At 51.8% G+C, this 17,771-nt stretch overlaps 1 protein-coding gene across 3 annotated transcripts in view; it reads left to right on the top strand.

Moving 5' to 3' along the window:
• VSTM4 (V-set and transmembrane domain containing 4) overlaps positions 1–17,771 on the top strand; it is a 96,510-nt gene that overhangs the window by 28,010 nt on the left and 50,729 nt on the right. For 2 of the 3 annotated variants that reach the window (XM_058299133.1, XM_058299136.1), the window contains exons 3-4: positions 1,856–1,924; positions 9,532–9,639. In XM_058299133.1, the coding sequence (XP_058155116.1) occupies positions 1,856–1,924; positions 9,532–9,639 (177 nt within the window). The remainder of the gene's footprint in view (positions 1–1,855; positions 1,925–9,531; positions 9,640–17,771) is intronic. The other variant, XM_058299135.1, reaches the window with a different exon arrangement.

Here is a 17,771-nt window from a genome sequence, read left to right as displayed (position 1 = left end):
GCGGCATTTCCTCATATTCCATCCCCTCTTCTATACAGTGTCTACGGTCAGTCTTGGTAAGTTTAAAACATTCGTGTGGAGCTGAACACAGCCAGAGGCCCCCTCATTGGCCATAAAAAGCCCTTCCTTTTGGTCTGGGCATGTCGGACAGTGCTGTTTTGTACAGTCCATAGTCTAAGACACACAGTTTGACAGTGTATCAAATTCAGTTTGCGATAGCACAAGATTAGCAGCTGAAACAAGATAGTTATGGGGGAACCTTGGGAAAATTCCATGTAAAGATTTTTCTCTCTCGCAGGTACAGATAAGACTGTGACTAGTGTTGCGTTGCATGCCAAACAAGGTTGCTTTGCTTTCCCATAAAATATCAATTTATCTCCACTGGGGGTAAAGGGAGGGATGAGTGACATCCAGTCCTTTCTTGCTTACAGCCCTGTCCGTGAGTTTAGAATCTCAGTTTGTTTGCCCTTTCAATGCTTATGTCTCCGTAAGTTGACTAGGGAGACCCTTGTTGTCTTCTAGCAAAGAAGGCAAAGGGAATTGTAATTGGATTAAATCAAGGTCCTATAATTTCTTCCCTAAAAGACAAATGAAAGTGATCAGAAGGTGCTTTGCCTTTCCTAGGAGAGTGCCAATGCCATTCCAGCTGTTGAATGAGCTCTAGCCTTGATGAGGACAGGGCACTGTTTCTTGTTGACCACTTTGATAGTTGAAGATCCATGCTCTGAGGCAAAGGGCTGGTAGCAGTGGACTTTCTGGGTACTAGAATGTAGCAGTAAATAGAATAGACAAAGACCTCTGCTAACATCCTTGGGGATAAGAATGGCTCCCTGGGGCCCAGCCCCTGTTCTAGGCACTTCACATATATCGACCCATTTAACCCTCGTGTCTGCCTTCAAGTAGGCACTTGTTATCACCCCTGTTTTACAAATGAGAAAACTAAGGCATGGGGATGTTAACTGCTAAGGTCACATGAGGAGCAAGTGGCAAAGCTAATCGTTTTTCAGCCCAGGCAGTGACCATTAGTGTGTCCCAAACTTTAAAGTGCAGACAGTTCTCCCAGGGCATCTTATTTAAAAAGCAGACTCAGATTTCATCAGGTCCATACCCTTCAAATATCCCCATCTCTGCCCTGAATTACCTTGACTGAGTTCTCATGCCTCCAACTCATTGAACCTTGACTAGGATAACTGCTGAGAGTCCTGATGAAGACAACCCAGAAATGAGAAGTAAATCTATCTCCAAGTAACTTAGTCCAGGATGCCCACTGTGGCCTGGAGCCTCACTACACAAAGTGGGGTCCATGAGCCTGCAGCCTCAGTGCCACCTGGGAGCTTGTCGGAAATGCAGAGTCATGTCAAAACGAGATGCCTGCTGCTGTGTGTGATCATCTTGCATGGAAAATGAGGCTCAGAGAGCTGGCTCTGAGTCATCATATGGCTTCATCCTCCTCTATCTGGGAAGACCTAGCCAAATACATGACATTTTAGAGAGACTCCCATTAAGTTGGACAAATAAACAATGCATCGATTCCTGGAATTCCCACTGGGAAACTTTATTTGGCAAACATGCAGAGTGAATAGAAAGTTGACTTTGCGAGTTACAGGCTTTTTAAACCTGGACAACTTACTTCACCTTTCTTGTGCTTTGATTTCTTCTCCATTACATGAAAATCCTTGTACCTCTCCCTGACCTGGGAGTTGTGACAATTAAATGTGGTTTTGCAAATGAAGAATGCTTTGCCAACCTTAGAAAGCCACATAGTATAGGACACTAGTTTGCATTACGACGTGGGCCGGGCCCGTATGTACCACTCCACTTCATGCTGTGCTGTTCCTTTTTTTTTGTCTTACAGTGATTTCCCTCAAAGCTTCTGAAGATTCATCCTTTGGGAAAAAGAAAGAGACCTGGGCGTTTTTTGAAGGTAAAGCTCGCATATTTCTTTGTTATAAGTCACAGCCTTACTCTTAGATAGTAGAAAAGGAAGAGAAGAGGAATAAAAGACCTGACCTTCTTATTTTTGCTATAACATCCAGTTGTTTACTTGGCCTAAAGTTACTCAAGAATGAAGTGGAAATCCTTGGAGGTCTAAGCCCACAGGTTTTTAAAATGTGGAGGTTAAAGCCACAATTGGCATCAATTTTGTTTGCTTCAGAGTCCCTAACCTTGGTGGTAGTAGGGAAACATCCTCACCAGATAGAAGCATGAAAACCACATCTGCTGGGACTGTGCTTCCTGTCAGCTTTCTTAAGGAGTTTGGGGTTCCAGCCTCAGTTTGAAAACCTGGAACACGTGGTTCTCAACACTGCTCTGATGGGCTTTCAAAATGCCAGGGCCTGGGTATCGCCTCTAGAGGTACTGATCTAGGTGCCATGTGTGAAAAGCTCCCCAGCTTGCAGCCCAAAAGCTGTGTGGTCCAGGACTGGCAGCCTCGGCGTCACCTGGAGCTATTGCCCATGCACATCGCCCGGCCCTGCCCTCGCTTTCGGAATCAGGTACGCTGGAGATGGGGCCTGGCAGACCCTCCGCGTCGCTAGGGTGCCTGCTCAGCCTTGAGCCTTAGAGCAGGGCTGCTCAACCTGGGGCAGCTTTGCCACTCCAGGGGACATTTGCCCATGTCTGGAGATATTTTAAGTTGCCAGCCCAATTGGGAAAGTTGGCATCTAGCATCTATTGAGTAGAGGCCAGGAATACCTCCCCCTGCCCTCAGTCAAGCTGAGGTCAGGAACGCGGCCTTAGAGTAAGGACAGTTCACAGAATTAGGATCACTGAGTGTCAGGGATTCTGACCGTATGCCGTGAAAAGACAGTCGCCTTTGTGAGTCCTCAGGCAGAGCCTTGGGTGAGGGGAAACTGATTCAGGTCAAGAAGGCGATGAGGAACCTGAGAAGAAGACGTTTCGTGAAGGCACAGCATGTATTAAGACCAATGACCTTTGCAATAGGATCTAAGGGCAGGGTGCACCTTGGAGCTTCTCCATCTCCCCTGGTTTACCCAACAGCCATGGTGGAAGTAGGGCAGGGCCTAACGGGAGAGCACGTGGGTTCCAATCCAACTCGTGAACTTGTGTTAGCACACGGGAGTGTGGTAGGAGAGTTGATCTTAGAGGATGTACACTTTGACTCAAATCCAAATCTTCCACTGCATCAAGGGACCAAGGCACTTCCTCTCTGAGAAAAAAATGTCACTCATTGTGAATGTGGTTTTCAAACCAAAGGATGCCCCATGGGTAAGCCATTCTGATTTCTGGTTGAGTTTTGTAGCTGCAAACATTTAGTTTCTCAGATTTCTATTTATTCCCACAAGGATCCTTTGTTTTCCCTGACATTTCTTCTTCACATTTTGTAGCTGCCTTTTCCTTAGGTTGCTGATCTTCTCTTGGCAAAATAAGCCCTAATTCCCTCCCTCTGCCTCTGGTTCAGGAAATGCCTATTCTTTATCCAAGAGTTGAAAGCGACTCCAATCTTCCTGGAGCGAAGCAGTAGAAAAGTCAAGATTTACTCTTATTGCTCCTTAGTAAAATTGAGGCAACCCAATTGATGTACCCTGATACTGGGTGAAGGTGTGAATCACTCCTGGGTGCTGGCTTAGGTAGGTCGGGCAGCATTTCTGCCAGGGGAGCCCTGTTTGTCTCCAGATGCATGAATCTCCAGATTCTGAGCTCCAGCCCTGAGACTCAGAGGCATTGAGTTTAGGAAGGGATCGAAGAAATTGCATTTTCTCAGGACAAGTTGGCTATGATGCCAGTGGTCTAAAGGCCATGTTTTTCTGAAAAAATAGCAGAGCATAAAACAAGACCTTATGTTTCTGGAAGGATTGCAGCATTTAGTCTCCAATCCGCTTGCTGTCTAAACAGCATCTCTAAAACACGTCGTGAAATTAACACTGCTTTATGACTCGGGCCTGGCTGTAACTGCTGATATAGAGTATCAGGGTTGCCCTGGAACAATTCATGAAATCTGTAGCTTGGCGTATACCCCCCTTCTCAGCAGAGAGATCAGGGCTTTGCAGAAAAGCCGAGCAAGAATTCTCACTAAGCGTCCAAGCAGCTGCTGCCACACGTTCTTTTCCTATAATTGCAGCAGCGGTAGTGGTCATGCATTTTGCTTTTGTCACCTGGCCACAGCTCCTGGCGAGTGGTACCCTTGAGATTCTCAGTGGTATCCTGGGCTTTGTCCTTTTGCTCCTGGATGGAGAGCGGCGGTCGGGCTGCAGTGGAGAGCCATTCTCCTGGGGCTCGGCTCAGCTGGCTGTGTGCCTGGTGCACAAAAGGGGCATTGTCGGACCTCTGGGGGAGGTGCTTGAGTGAGTTAAAATCCCTCAGTGCCACTGCTCAGGTATTTCTCCCTGAGCAAGATGATAGCACAAGCTGGATAAAAACCAGCCCAAGTTCACATGGTATTATCGGCACATACTGCAACCACCTAGGCATTTTCATTTCCTTTGGAAATATCGAGGACCAACCTCACCTCCAAAGGGGTGCCCTTGCCCACCCGTTCAGCTGAGACCTGTGTCTTAATTCCAAGGGTCAGGGGAGTCTTGGGTTCTTTGATTGTGCAAAAGCACCCGTCCCCCCACCCCCAGCAGGGTTGCCAGGCAACAGGTGCCGCTGCCTTTTGTTGAGGCCGCTGTGCCTTGCCGGGTTGGGGTTCAGCTGTCGGGGAGGCTGGGAGCTGGCACAGCGACCGTTTCTGCCCCCTGGCTTGGCCTCCCCGCTGCGTGTGCATGCACTGCAGCCCGCCAGCCCTGCCATCTGCTTCGGGGAGGCCTGGGCTGGGGGCGGGGGGCCTGATGGGGGGCGCTTTCTGCACGGCCATTGCACTGGAGCTAAAAATGGCACTTGTGCCTTTCAAAGCCGAATGGCAAACGACAAACAGAAAATTAATGAAGTGACTCTAAGGTGACATTTTAGAAGCTAGCTTATTGTGGGCATGCAGGTATATGCAGTCTTTTAAAAGCTGATTCCCAGATTTGGTTCAAGACAGATGCTCCGTTAAAACGCAGGCCCGAGAGGCTTGTGGGCAGCCTGCAGACAAGCATGATTTGGCCTGGTCTGAGCTTTGAAAGCTTGGAGCCAACATTCCTCATGAGCGGGATTTCTACGTCAAAGTGGAAGCACAGGCCAGAAGCCAGGGCCACGCTGGGTGGGCACGACAACCTGCGAGCCGCCCCTGGAGGGTCTGGCGCCGGACATTTGCGAGGAGCTTCCTGGGCTCTGAAGTGGGCCTGGAGCTGTGGGGGGTTAGGGTCCTGGCTTCAGCAACTGGAGGTTTCACCCTTGTTTGCAGAGAAAGCCAAGAGAGGTGGTTTTGGGCCTTGGAGTCAGCACACCAAGACAATTGGCTTTGTGCAGCCAAAAGAGTGCTTGGAACCGAAGGGCAAAAAGTATCAGAACTTTCCAGGCAGGCTCAGGAGTTCCTTCCAAGGTTTTTAGGATCTTTAGCTTCAGGAGGGCAATGGAGCGCGGCGACGGCTGCTCCCGTGCCTGCAGCCCCCTGCCCGTGTGGCTGGTGTGGCTGGAGGCCCTGGGCTCGGCAGGGGTGCTCAGCCTTCCCCGCTGCCCAGATGTTGTGCGATTCTGTCGCCAGGGCTGCCTGTGGAGAGCCTCTTTCTGCCACGTGGCGAGGCAGCCATCCGAAGCACTGGCCTGCGCCTCTGAAGCCCCTCGCCTCCTGCCCGCGGAGCAGTGCACGGTGCCAGCAGAGCTGGCAGCAGGCTTGCACCACGTGGGTCTCATCTAGGACCTCTGCTCTCCTTGATGCCGGAACCAAGGAATCAGGGTGAAGAGGGGGACTTGTGGATCAGCCGCCCTGCTCCAGGGAGACGGCTTGCCTCTGTCCCAAGAGTAAGACACACTGAATGGCCAATGCCTTGGGTCCAGATCCGTTCCTCAGGACCCCGGCATCTCCCACCCCATGCTGTCCAGCAGCAGACGGCCATGTTAACCGTCCTCTAATGCCAGAGAAAAGCCCACCCTCTATTCCCCAGGCCCAGCGGGGCGTTAATGTGGGATGACCCTGTATTCCCCTCAGTCTGGTTTTCCCTGCACCCCATCAGAACTCTGCTCTGTGTGCTCTGCTCTGTCCCCCGCTTCTCAGGAAGTGGCTGGTGGTCTCAGCCTCCAGGAGTCCCCCTGCTTAGTTTCCTGTTCTTTAAACGGAGGCCCAAGCCCGTATCCTAATTCTTTGCACCCCTCCACCCTACTCATCTCAAAGCCCACACGTCGGACACCGTGGCACCTGCAGAGAAAGACCGTTTTGATCTAAGTGGCGTGAGCGAGGTTTTCCGTCTCCACCCCAGCGTCCTCCCACCCTGCTAACTGGTCGACACCTCTAACCTGGCTGCTGCCCCAGTCTCCCTCTAAAACGGGTTTCCCCCAGGACTTTTCCCAGCAGCTTCCTGGGAAAACCCAGTGGGAATTCTCCCACTACACTTGGTGTTATCGTTCAGGGCTCTTTCTTCCAGGCTCTCTTCCTTTGGCTTCTTTGAACTCCGCTCCCGACTCCCCTCCTCCATCGTGGGAAACTCTCTCATCCACCAGCCTACCTCCACTCCCTTAAATACCAGTTGCCCTACAGCTTTTCCTACTTACTTTATTTGTAGTCCAGGCTCCTTATGTCGCCCCCAGCAGAAACTCACTCCCGATAGATTGGACAGAAATGCCGACGGCCCTAAGGACGCAGGAGAGCCGGAAGGACGCCCGAATGCCTGAGAGCATCTCCCTCATCCGCTCTTCCACGGCCTTCGCGTCTTCCCTGCTTCTGCAGGCATGCGTGGCAGCCAGTCACCCGGCCCCTGCTCTGCTTGTGCTTTCAGCTTAAGGCCTTGAGTACTGCTTCACCAGGTCTCCAGAGCTTCAAGGTGCATGCCCTTCACCCCGCAGTTCCTCTTCTCGGAATTTCATCTTAAGATCATCATGTGACAGGTGCACTAAGACTTCAGTTTATGAATGCCCATCACAGGATTGTTATTAAATGGGAACTAACTAGAAGTACATTGAATAGCCAACAATAAGGTATCATCCTATTAGTTATGATACATTATTTCTATAAACTCTTATTGCATTTTCCAAAAACAGTTCCGAATCACTTTTTGAGGAGTGCTTAATGAGAAGGTGAGTGTAAATAAAAAGCAAGATATGACACTGTGTGGTTTAAATTTGTGATATATGTTACACCACACATTGATGGCAGTTCTCTCCAAGTGATGGAATGGCCAGTGATTTTTTCCCTATTCTTTTTAAAAAATTTTCTGCATTATTCAAAACATAACTCAGCATAGAAAGTCTCTCCTTGGAAGTCCCTCCTGACCCTCTCCAGGTTGGGCTGGGTCCCTCTCTCTGTGGTTCCTAGAACTGGGCACACACTTTTGTAGCTGCAGTTGCCACTTAGTACGCTAACGTCTTGAAGACAAGACCTTCCTATGGTCATCTTTATACGTCTTGTACTTAGCAGAATGCTGCCCATGCCTGATAATAAAGGTCTGTCGACCAAAGAAATTTCCATCAGCAGAGGAAACATTTTTTGCTAAGTGCAAGCATTTGCTAGATTCGAACATCTGCAGCTTTTTGTTGCGTAGAATGTTAATAGGGCTTTGGTCATCTCTCTTTGCTCTCAGGCAGTTTTGGCATTTTATTGCTCAGATGCATTACAGCATTGGTCATTGTAGTTTAAGAAATGTATGCATAGGAACATGGTTTAACTCTTGGGACTTAAAAAAAAAAACTTTTTATTTGGAGATAATTGTAGAGTCACATGCAGTTCTAAGAAAGAATACAGAGAGATCCTGGGTTGCCTTTACCCAGTCTTCCCCAATGGTGACATCTCATAAAACTATAATCCAGTATCACAGCCAGGATGTCGAGTTGATGCAGTCTTCCGGCCCCAACACCCCTGGCAACCACTCATCTGTCCTCCCTTTCTAGAATTTTGTCATTTCAAGACTGCTCTCTAAGTGGAAGCATATAGGATGTAATCCTTTGGGATTGGCTTTTTCAGTCAGCATGAGTCTCTGGAGATCCATCCAAGTTGTTGCATTGGTCTTATTCCTTGGTATGGATGTGCCCCAGTTCGTTGAACCATTCAGCTCTTGAAGGGCATCGGGGTTGCTTTCAGTTTGGAGCGTTCAAGTTTGGGCTGCTTTGAACATTCGTGTAAAGGTTTTTGCTTGACCTCAGGTCTTCATTTCTCTAGCATAAATGGCCAGGAGGGCTGTTGTTGGCTTGTATGGAAGGTGCGTGTGTATTTTTAAGAAAATAACAAATGGTCTACTGGAGTGGCTGGACCATTCTGCATTCCCGCCAGCAGTGTCTGAGAGATCTGGCCGATCTGCTGCATTCTCACTAGCATTTGTCGTCATCACTGTTTGTTCTTTGAGCCACTCTGGTTGGTGTATGGTAACACCTCATTGCGGTTTTTTTTTTTTTTAAGATTTATTTATTTATTTATTTATCTCCCCTTCCCCCCAGCCCTGGTTGTCTGTTCTCTGTGTCTGTTTGCTGCGTCGTCTTTGTCCGCTTCTGTTGTTGTCAGCAGCACGGGAATCTGTGTTTCTTTTTGTTGCTGTCATCTTGCTGTGTCAGCTCTCCGTGTGTGTGGCGCCATTCCTGGGCAGGCTGCATTTTCTTTCACGCTGGGCGGCTCTCCTTATGGTGCGCACTCCTTGCACGTGGGGCTCCCCTACGCCGGGGACACCCCTGTGTGGCAGGGCACTCCTTGTGCGCATCAGCACTGCGCATGGGCCAGCTCCACACGGGTCAAGGAGGCCCAGGGTTTGAACCATGGACCTCCCATGTGGTAGATGGACACCCTAACCACTGGGCCAAGTCTGCCACCCTCATTGAGGTTTTAATTTAGATTTCCCCATGATGTTGAACCTCTTTGAATGCAGTTATTTACCCTCTGTTTGTCAGCTTTGGTGAAATGCCTGTTCATGTCTTTTGCTCATTTTTTAACTGGACTTTTTATTGTTGAGTTTTGAGAGTACTTCATGTATCCTGGATACTAGTCATTAACAGATACGTGCTTTGCAAATATTTTTTCCCTTCCTTGGTAGCTTGTCTTTTCATCCTCTTCACGTGTGCTTTTGCAGATCAAAAGTTTTGTCATTCTTTTTAATTTTGATGAGATCTAATTGAGCCAATTTCCCTTTTATGGATGAGCTTTTGGTGTCAAGGCTCAGAAACCCATGCCTCTCCCTCGACCTCAAAGATTTTCTCCCGTGTTTATTCTAAATGCTTTCCACTTTCTACATTTAAGTTTGTGACCCCATTCTGCATTAAATTTTGCGTAAGGCGTGAGGTTTAGGATAAGGTTCATCATTTCGCCTGTGGATGCCCAGTTGCTCCAGCACCGTCTGTCCCTCCACGGAGCAGCCTTGGCGTCAAAAATAAGTTGAGCGTGTTGGCTGTTGTGAGAGCCAGCGGTGCCACACCGTCTTGACCGCCGGCCACCCTCACCCTCCTATGATCTCGAGTGCTTCTGTGCGGAGGCTGGCCACCCCCCGCCAGCTGATGCTCAGCCTTGCCTTGCAGATCTCTACGTGTATGCCGTCCTCGTGTGCTGCCTGGGCGTCCTCAGTGTCCTGCTCTTCACGCTGACCATCGCCTGGCAGTCGGTGCTCAACAGGAGGAAATCCAGAGGTAAGCGGGCCGCCCAGCTCCGGTTCTAGACCTGAGCGCCCGCAACCGGCTGAGGGGGCTGGGCCAGTGGCCTCAGCTGGAGAAGGCTTCGTGGCCCAGGGCCTCGGTCGTCTTTGGCGCTGGCAGGCAGAGAGGAAGGGAGGAGTGAGAGGGGGTCCCCCTTCCATGGCCATGGCCGCCCAGCTTTCTCCAGGCCCTTCCTTCCTTGATTTCTGAGACCCTCCCCCCACCCACCCTCTCATTCTCTCCCAAGACGCTGCGAGGCTCAGGGGAGCTTGGGTTCCAGGGCTGCTCTGCCTCCCAGGATCGCGTTTGTGGATGAGCTCCTCCCTTTCTGCACTTGGGGTGCCTCGTTTATGGGGTAGGGTCCCCGCCGCCTGCCTCAGGTTGAATGGGGCTTTTGGCCTTGGTGATTTCGTGACACCTGGCCCTGGGCGCAGCAGGCAGGTGCTTCCGGGGGGTGTCTGCTCTCCATTCTCCTGTCCCGTCCTCGGGGTGTCTCCTCCAGGCTCCTTTGCCCCAGGGCTGTCCGCAGCTCCCCCTCCCATGGGGCACGCTTTCTCCGTGGGCGCAGCTCTCCCAATGTCACATCTCGTCCCCGAGCAACGCCCCTTCTCCCTCCAGTCCCGCGTCAGCCAGACCTCCGGGTCCCATTTCCAGCAGCTCCGACTCACCCCAGCTGCGACCCTTCTTCAGCATTTCCAAAACAGACAGGACGCTGGCTCTCCCAGAGATGCTGAGGGCGGGAGCTCAGCTTGGAATGTTCCAGCGACTTGGGTTCAGATGGGGGGCCCTTCGCTGCCCCCAGCAAGTTACCTCTGTGAGCCTCCCCTTCCTTGTCTATAAAAGGTGGGAACAGCCGTCCACCTGTCTCACAGGACTGTTGGGAGAATTAAGTAAAAAACCAAAACTTAGATGTGCCAAACCCTTAACACATCGTGTGTCCCTTATGGATGATGGTTTGTAGTTATAAATATATGCAGTAATCATTACTGTTGGCCCACGGTCATGAAGCTGGGAAGCATTAGGTTCATTTGTCACAGCCTGAGCGCACACACCAGCAGGCCACTGAGCAGCCACACAGGAGGGGCCCTCCCCGGGCTGCGGGCAGGGCCGAGGGAGCCAGTGAGGGACGGCCACTCCCCCAGGGGCTACCAGCGGCGGGAAACTCTTTCCACCCTGGGCCTCGATGGGCCCAGGAAGGGAGAGGCCCTGGAACTCGTGCTGCAGCTGTGGGAGAGGTGCCACCAGAAGAGCTCTGGCCTGGGGAGGGGGGCTCAGCCAGCACCACCCAGGAGCCAGCCGGGAGGAAGCCAGACGCCTGGACTCAGCCTCTCCCTTCTCCCTTCTCCCATTGCCTGGTGCCTCCCCTTGGTGGATCCAACCAGAAGCGAGAACGCAGGGGAGGGGTGGTACAGCTGATGAGGGCCAGCCTTGGGGGGGCCCCGGGCAGAGTGGAGGGGCACGTGCAGCCCAGGTCCTCCCGCCCCAGATCCACGCCCCGTCCACCACAGGCCACCTGCAGTCTCTGTACGTCCCTCCAGGGCCAGCGCGCAGCCCGTCCGTGTGGTGTCCCCTGCCTGCTCAACACAGCCTCCGTACCAGCACATGTCATCACAGGTGCAAACGCAATTGTCTGCCTCCACAGGGGGCACTTTGTAAGGACAAGGACCATTCCTTCGAGCCATTTTCCTGAGAATTGGGCTCGTGACAGCTGCTCCGCGAATGGCGGCTAAATGGGTGTGTTTCCCGGATGCTTGGCTGCCAGCTGCTGGGAGTTTGGAAGCCACCAGGCAGTTTCCCTCTTTGGTCCAGAGGCCCCTCGGCCTGGCTCTGGGGGGTCGGGGGGTGGCGTCGTCTTGTTGCTGGCTGGAGCGGCGGGCCCCGCTGGACATGGGCAGGGCCAGAGAAACCAGTCAGTGTGGCCCAGGGTCAGGACTCCCCCTTCTCTCGCCAAAGCCAAGAAAGGCACGTCCAGGACACAGGCTCCACCGAGCCACAGGCAGGGCCACTGAGAATCGGGAGCCCCGGCAGTCCTTGACCCACTGGAGTGGACTCTGGGTTCCTGGGTGCTGTGGTCCTATACCCCAGTGCCCCTGTTTCCCCTCACCCCTGTTTCCCCATGCCCCCTGCACCCCTTTTCCCTGTGCCACTACGTCCCTCTCCCCTGCATTCCCTTTCCCCCTGCACCCTTACACTCCTCTGCACCTGCGCACAGCTCCTGCTGAGCCGGGAGAGCTTGGCCTGAGCACCTGCAGCAGGCCGCCCCTGCTTGCTCCCCCAAGTTCTCCCCTAGCCCTCACGACCCCCCCACACGGCGGTGTTGCTGAGATTTGGCAGAACACAGCCTAGGGGCATTATGAAGCTCTGAAAGAAGAAAACGAGCTGCAGTTCAGGTCTGCCCTGATTCTGCCCTTTGTCTGAAAATCTTAGCCATCCTCGGGCTGATCCTTTCCATTTTCCTTGGGCCCTTTGTGGCGGTCGTTGGCAAGGTCCTCCCCAAGTCACTCTCCATAGGTCCTGCAGCTCCCCGGGGAGCTTGGCTTGGGTCTGGAGACCTCCCAACAGCAGGCTGCCCCCCACCCCCCGGGCTGCCCTCCAAGCTGGGCACCTCCCACTGTATGGCCAAGGGCGGAGGGCTGGGCACGAGGGTCCAGACGTGCCCCTTCAGCTGGACCCAAGAGTTTAGAGCGGCACGCCCCAAACGCTAGGAGCAGACCATTCATCCGGGGCCTGGCGGGAATGCAGATTCTGATTCCGTACACCAGGCGTGGGTCCAAGAGCCTGCTTTTCCAACCAGCTCCACGCAGTGGGTCTAAGGCCCTCTCTGAGAGCTGGAGGCCAGAGACCCCAGTGTCCTTAACTCCATCCCACCCTCACCCCCCATTGACAACAAGATGTTTTACAGTGACCCCATTACAATCTTGAAATGAAAGTAATAGATAATATAAGCTACCCATATCCCTAGAAATCAACTTTATGCTCTCACTCTAACAGAAAGGAGAAATAGAAAGAAATTAATAATTCAGTGAAATGAACTTTGGCATTGTACCTGCTGTTGTGACTGCCTTTTAGTTCATAGATGACAGCATTCCTTTCTTTATGATTGGCATTTGGGACAAAGGTTAAATAAGACCATTCAGGCAGATCCGATGACTCAACAACCATGTGGCAAAGCCAAGTGCAGGCAAACACAGACGAGCCATGAAATCCCAGGTGTGGCGCTGCTGTCAGTGATGGGATTTCTAGAGGCCCAACTGCTGGTCAAGTTTCTAATTAAAAAGTATACTCTTCCACAGTCTTCACAGTAGTTACGTCTTTGAAGATTCACTGTGTATACAAATGGAGCAAAAGCAGTCTTGTGTTTATATGTAAAATGGACTCATTTTACAAATGGACTCAGATAATGAAGAGCAGGCTCTCTCCCCTGCTGACCATCAGGAGGCTCATTCATTTGTCATGTGGGGCAAAGCTTCACTTGGTGGGACTGCCCTGTGTATTGCTGAATGTCCAGCATCCCTGCCCGCTGCCTGCAAATTGTCAGGCACCTCCCCAATCAATGTGAACATCGGAGAGTTCCAAATTGTTCCCCGGGGGTACTACCATCTCCCAGAAACCAGGGCCTTTGAGCAAACTGCTCCCAAGCATCCTGATACTTGATCTGTGATGAGGTCATTTCATTAGGATCCCTGTTGCACAGCAGAGGAAGCAGGGGGCATGCTGAGATGAGTGAGTGTCCCAAAAATTGTGCAGGACCCTAAACTCACCCCCTCCAGTTCCAAATTGTGTGCCTTCCACTTATTCCAGTACCTGGAGAGAAACTTTTCTCCCAGAGACCTTTCACCCTGAAGATTGGCTTCATGGGAATCAGCGGGTCAGCCCCTGGCTTGAAACAGTGGCATTCCGGTACTGATTTGAAATGAGGAGCCCTGAGCTTCCAGTGCGGGCTGGATTACAGGATCCTTGTTCAGGTGAAATTTAGTAACAAGAGTGAACTGGTGGTCTATAGGGGATCTGTAGATAGGGGCTTGTTTGAAGTTGGTTAAGGACTAGTTCATGGTGCTGAAGATATCACTAAGAGCAGCAGCCTTTCCTGTCATCAAACAGATTCTTAGCCAGAGAGCACATATTGGGGATCCCCAAGCATTTCAGTGATCTAGTGCTACCTAACAAACCACCCCAAAACAGAGTGGTTTAAAACAACCACCATTTATTTGTTCAGGGTGCTGCAGTTTGGCTGGGCCCAGCCAAGTGGTTCTTCTGGCTGTAGTCCTCTTGAGTTCTCTGGGACTGGAAATCCAAGATGGTGCCACTCATGGCCCTAATCTCCCAGCTGAGGTGGTTGGAACTGCAGAGCCTGGTGGCCTCTCATTCTCCATGGGCTCTCATCAGCAGGGCTGTCAGACCTCTTTACTTGGTGACTTAGGGTTCCTAGCACAGACTTCTTTAGGCCAGGATGTGAAACAGGCACAGTGTTGCTTCTACCACTTTCTATTGGTTAAAGTCCAGCCCAAGCTTGGGGGGAGGGAAATAGCCTCCATCTCTCAATTGGAAGTGGCAAAGATATTATGGCACACTCTAAACTACCCCATAAGTAAGACCTGACTGCTCTCTTTGCCACTGTCAGACCCAATGGGAAGCAGGGTCTTCTCCTCCCCCTAGCACAGGGAGGAGGAAGGGGCCCAGAGCCAGTCACTCCAGCAGCTGGGGCATAATTGGGACTGCTTATGGGCCCTGAGGACTGGTGGTACTAAGGCATTACCCTGACAACCGGCTAGTTCCCAGGGAGCACTATGCCACTTGGGTCCAAGCCAGGATGGGAAGGGGTTGGGGAAGGTGGCAGGATAGCGATTTCAGATGGCAGAGCAAGGACAGGGGCATGGCACATCCTTTATGTCCGGCTGAGCTCCGGGAGTCTGCTCCTTCTGGGGGCAGCTGCCTGGGGTCAAGGCTCTCAGAATAACCAAACATTTGTGGGCTCAGCCACACGTACCCAAATAACCCATGATCTTCATAAACTGCATCTCTGAAAACCAGCAGCACCCTTACAACTTGACCAAGCCTACGTGTTGCACTAAGACAAACCTGCATCATCTTGATTCAAAGTATTAAAACATGTTAAAGGGCTAAGAACACTATTTGGTGTGAGCAGGGCCCAGACCTCACTAAGGGTCTCTCACAATACAGATTGCATTGTTCGAGTGACAGTTTCTGGGCTTTCTGTGAAAAACATGTGCTTGCTGGGCCTTCAGCTCACCACTTTCAGGAACGCGTGCTTGGTGGGCCCCTGTGTCTGAGCCAGAGGATAAAGGCTTGCAGGCTGCTCACAAGCAAAGAAAACAGAGGTAGCCCAACGTCTCCTCTCTTGCTCCCTCAGCAAAATCTCTTTGAAGAGATGACACAAGACAAGCTGGCCCCCTTCCTGGTGCAGTCACGCAGGTTGACTTGGAGATAAACAAAGCCCGTTCAGGAAACCGAGGCCCTGGAGCCGGCCCCTCTTCTTTCCCAGCCTTCCTGCCCCTCTGCCTTCACCCCAGGCCTTGCCCTGCTTTGTTTTCCCAGGGCACTCATCACGTGTGTGCTGGAGCTGATCAAGCCCGTGTGTTGTTTGTCAAGGCCAGGCATGCTTTCCCGCTTCCCTCCAGAGCTGTGAAACTCATCCAGCTCTTTTTGGTGCCAGCAGTGCCTGCAACTTCATCACAAGCCCTTTGCAACTCTGAGTCATCCCTGGAAAACACCAAACCCGGTAGCCAAGGGCCGAGGCCTTGAGTTATTTCATGGGTTTCCAAAGGCCTTAGTATCTTCAGAATTAGTCCAGTCTCGCTGTCCCTGGGTGGCCCCAACAATTCCACCATCTGTGTCTGGGTTTAAAAAAATACAGTTTTGAAGGCCTGCTAGAATCAGACAAGGACAAAGAGGGTCCTCTCCTCTTGCTGTGTGCTCCTTAGTGTTAGCTAAGGCTCCATTTAGTTTACACTCAATGCCAAAGCTGGAGACCAGGGTCAAGATGGCACACGTTGGAAGGCTCGTTAAACATCTGTGGTTTCCCATGTGCAAGCTCGTTCTGCTGTTTTCAGATGGTGATGAGATCCAAAGGGCCCGTGCCTTTTCTTCTGGAAGTCCCCCAAAAGAAGGAGCTGGGCACCGGCTCCCAGCTTGTCTCAGGGAGGAGGAAGCTACAAAGCAGAGTAGGGTTATCTGAGGATAAGGTGCAGCAGAGAGGAAACTTGGAGAAACTCAGAGAAGAAGAGGGGCTCATTGGCTTGGATCAGAAACGTACCAACAGCCCTGGGCTGGAACTGTCTCCTCAGACACTTCTCTGTGTGTTGGGAGGCTTGGCTGGCTCGCTCCTTGGCCCACTGTAGCAGACAGGTGCTCTGTGGGGGGTCCTGAGCCTTCCCAGTAGCTTAGTAAAAAGAACACCAGACTCGGAGCCTCAGCAGAAGCTCCTTGACTTACAAAATGGGTGTTCTCAGGCCCTAAATCAATGCTCTGAGCCCCAGGTCTTCTCATCTATAAAATGGGGATGAGCACGTTTCACCTAGCAGGGCCATGGGGGGCCTCCAAGGAGATGGTGATGCCATGCAGCTGCCCGTGCTGGGCATGGGCGGCCCTGGGGAGCAGCCTTCTCAGGGGTGCCAGATGGGCTGTGCCCGCCCCTCGCCCTTCCTAGGCATGCTCCTTCAGTGGCAGCCGTAATGCTGCATCATCAGCCAGCAGTGCCGTGGACCGTTGGTGGCGGAGGCTCATGGCCTCTTCAAGCTGTCCTCATAGAAATGGAATGCTGGCCACACATGCAATTTTACATTTTTCTGGCAGTCACATTAAAAATGATAAAAGAAACAGGTGAAATGAATTTTAATATGTTTTCTTTAATCTAATCCATCCAAAATATCATTTTCACAAGTATCTATATAAAATTATTTTGCGTCCTCCTTTCTCACTAAGCCGTTGGAATGCGGCGTGGATTTGCACTTAGCTCACTTCATTTGGACTCGTCACGTTTCCACTGCTGGACAGCCACCTGCACTTCTTGGCTCCATTAGGCCAGGGTGCCTCAAACAGCTTTGCACATGGGTGTTTTTCGTTAAATGCATGTGGCCATAAATCCAAGGGAACCGAAGGTAGAAATCTCGGTCCTCCTTCTCAGCGTTCGCCTGGTGATGGAGAGCTGCCTCACCGGCCCTGTAACTGCACTGCCTGGGGCCATGGCTGGAGGCTACAGGCCAAGCACGGTCCTGTGCTCCATCACAGGCTGCTCCATCTTCCCCTGCTGAAATGCAGGCAGGTGCTGTGGGCTTGACCCTGAATCCAGGGCAACCTGGCTACCTGCCCTTGCTGGGGCCGGGCTAGGCAGGAAAGTTCTTTGCTCATTCGTTCTCTAGATACTTCTGGGTGTCGATACAGGGCAGATGCAAGGGCTGCCATGAGTGCAGAACACAGTGACTGAGCTGTTATCTCCCAGAGCCTGGTCTTGGGGAATGGGCAAGGCCAGGTGGTCAGAGGAAGGTGCAAGATGCAGGGCATGGATAGATCACAGGTAGCCACCCCTTGGGAATCTGACAGTGCTATAGGAGCTGATATGATGGGCGGGGCATGATCCCCCAGCTCTCCCACCAGTGTGGGCAGTGGGGGTAGGGACGGGTCTGGGTGGACTAGACGAAGCCTTCAGGTTGGACGTGCCATCGGGGAGGTTTGGCTGTGGAGGTTGTAGGGGTGTGAAAAGCTGGGCCTGGCGCTCACAGTTGACCGCCTATCTGGAGATGTGGAGAACACAGTATGTCCTTTTGGAGTCTTCAGAGTTCAAGACTCTGAGATCAACTTGAGTCTGCAGTGTTCTGGTGATGGCTATCTGGCAACTCTCCATTGCATCTTGTGTCTCCTCCTCTGGTTTCTTCCATGTCCAATTTCCTCTGCTTATACGGACACCAGTTATATTGGATTAAGGCCCACCCTGCTTCAGTTTGGCCTCACCTTCAATAATACCATCTTCAAGGTTCCTACTTAAAAATGGGCTCATATCACAGGGACTCAGGGGTTACGACTTGAATCTGTCTAAGGCGGGTTGGGGGCATCAGTCAATCTCCAACATCCTCCACCCATCCAGACCTCCAGCTGGTGTAGACCACTTG

The sequence above is a fragment of the Dasypus novemcinctus genome, chromosome 6 (assembly GCF_030445035.2).
Source record: "Dasypus novemcinctus isolate mDasNov1 chromosome 6, mDasNov1.1.hap2, whole genome shotgun sequence".
Taxonomy (NCBI): domain Eukaryota; kingdom Metazoa; phylum Chordata; class Mammalia; order Cingulata; family Dasypodidae; genus Dasypus; species Dasypus novemcinctus.
The sequence above is the reverse complement of the archived record's forward strand: the minus strand, read 5'-3'. Positions and strand labels throughout refer to the sequence as shown.